Raw genomic sequence first — 2,212 nt, forward strand, 5'->3', positions numbered from 1 at the left:
TGGAATGAGCATTCCATTACATTACATTCCTGCACACCAAACGTAACATTGCAAAAGCTTCTCAAAATAAGCAACAGAAAGGCTTTGCCGTCCATTTGCTAAAATAGGAAAACAAAATTTATAGAAGAGTATAATGTAATATGTATTAAATTAGAGGATATTAATGTCTTTTTAACTATCATCACATCGGATTCAAAATCACATCCCAAATTTTAATTGGAGATTTGTAACACTGCTCTTGTGATTTTAACTCAAATTCCATAGCGGCTTAGGTGTCGGCCCCATGTCGTAGATGAATAAAGAATTTTATATGAAGTCTAATCTCTGTGAAATGCTTACTGAGGGAAGGAAGGGCTAAAGAAGGAAGGGAGAAAGGGCCATAATTTTATTTCCCCCGCCTTAAATTAGAAACAAAAATAAACTGTTCCCAGTTATGATCAAAGTGAAAAGAACCCACAATATTGTGATAAAAATGCAAGGCTACAGAATTCACGAGGTTGAGTTAATTAATTAATGAAAAGTTCATTAAAGAAAAAAGTACATTTTATGGAACTACATACAAAATACTAGTTAGACCTACGTACAAAAAACTAAAATAGTATCTTCTGTTGTTCTTGATGTTGATTCTAAACCACATTGTGATACTTAGGCGAAACAATGCTCTCCAAGTAGGTCTCTGCACCAAACCATTTACCAAAGATATTGAAAGTCTCTGGATATCTGTATGTGTTTTCTTTTTGATTGTACATAAGTAACCGTTTGTGGTCAACTAAAAACAGATGTTCATCATTGTTTGAGAAATTCAGAGGCTTCGCGTCAAAACTACATGGTATGATAATCCCAAGCTTAGTCCAAGACTCTCTCTTGCCGTATTCCTTCATCACCCAAAATTTGGTACCACTCCGGCAATCATCCACACCTGTGACGTTAATACAAAGACATCCTCCGAGAACTCCAACTGCATAACCTCTGCAATCTACATAATTTGAACATGATTCAATCCTTTGAAGATGTGGCAAAGGAATATCTCGAAATTTCTCCTCAGCTAAATCAAAAGAAATCATCCTCCACACGTGGCAACAAAACCAATGGAGAATTCCGTTTAGAAGTAAACATGGTTGAGAATTCGACATCCCAGCTTTGGAAGGGAAGTCTTGAATCCTCCTCCAAGAATTTGTTTTCATTGTGTATAAACTTGCGACACGGGATGAGATTGCCACGACTTTGTAGTCATCAGTGGATGCATCATAACCAAATCCATACGACATGGATGGTGTATACATGAATGGTAATTTATTGAGTTCTCTAGTTGTGATATTCACCAAGTAAAGGGTATGGGATAGATGAGTTTGAAGTAATAGCAACCCATTACAAGAACCAAAGATGGAGACCGGTTCTTCTGTGAATGGAGGAAGAATGTGCTTCGCTGTTAGATCATCGCCGGACTGTACGAGTAGTTCTCTCCTTAATTGTAAAGTGCGAGAGCAACATGAAAATGCTAACTTTCGGTCTTTGGATAGTCGGCTTAGATGCATCTTAACAAAGTGAGGTTGATTGAATAGATTGCGCCATGACTTGCATACACGCTTAAACCGAACAAGAGATTTAGCAGGCAGACGTGAGAGTATTATGGTCACGAGATCATGGGGAAGGATTGGTGATGGGGAAGGACCTCTCTTTACTTTCTTCATCGCTAAGTTTCTCAACCAAACTTTGTGAATGGAACCCAAAACTACGTACTAATGTGAATATATAGTATTTCTTTCTTCTTCTTTTCCTTGTAGAAAAAGGGTTTCTCTTGGCGGTTTGTTACTTGTGCGGATTATTTCCTTCTTATCTTTTATCTAAAGCCACTTTACTCACATATCAGCTCAATGGGCCCAGATTAGTAGATTAGGATTGGGAGAACTCGTCTCGAGGCTCTCGTAACTGGTAGTATTAGATAATAAAGAAAATTCAACATCATTCTTCAATAAATAATATATGCACAAAATATATCTTTTCTGGAAACCTAACTTTTTAAATGTGTAGTTTTTAATTTTTAAAATTTTTTTTTATTATTATAGCAATAGAGGATGGATATCCGGATATACCCTTATACGCGCGCGCGAGATGAATCTCATGCTTTTATAACTTTAAGGTAAAGAGGGTAAATTAAGAATATTAAAAAAATATTGCATTGGATTTTAAATTGGGACAGCGAAAAGAAAAA

The 2,212-nt window shown here is 36.3% G+C and overlaps 1 protein-coding gene across 1 annotated transcript; it reads right to left on the reverse strand.

Moving 5' to 3' along the window:
- Nucleotides 1-626: 626 nt before the first annotated feature.
- On the reverse strand, nucleotides 627-1,691 carry LOC132271922 (F-box/kelch-repeat protein At3g06240-like). Its single transcript, XM_059773429.1, has one exon. The coding sequence runs from the start codon at nucleotides 1,689-1,691 to the stop codon at nucleotides 627-629; it is 1,065 nt and encodes a 354-aa protein (XP_059629412.1).
- Between the last annotated feature and the right edge of the window lie 521 nt (nucleotides 1,692-2,212).

This window comes from Cornus florida, unplaced genomic scaffold (assembly GCF_030987335.1).
Source record: "Cornus florida cultivar Cherokee Brave unplaced genomic scaffold, ASM3098733v1 CherokeeBrave_3.0.0_Hap2_Chr01, whole genome shotgun sequence".
In the NCBI taxonomy this organism is placed as follows: domain Eukaryota; kingdom Viridiplantae; phylum Streptophyta; class Magnoliopsida; order Cornales; family Cornaceae; genus Cornus; species Cornus florida.

Bases quoted from the DNA above. Each gene is read 5' to 3' on its own strand.
- LOC132271922 (XM_059773429.1), bottom strand. From the start codon at position 1,691: ATGAAGAAAGTAAAGAGAGGTCCTTCCCCATCACCAATCCTTCCCCAT.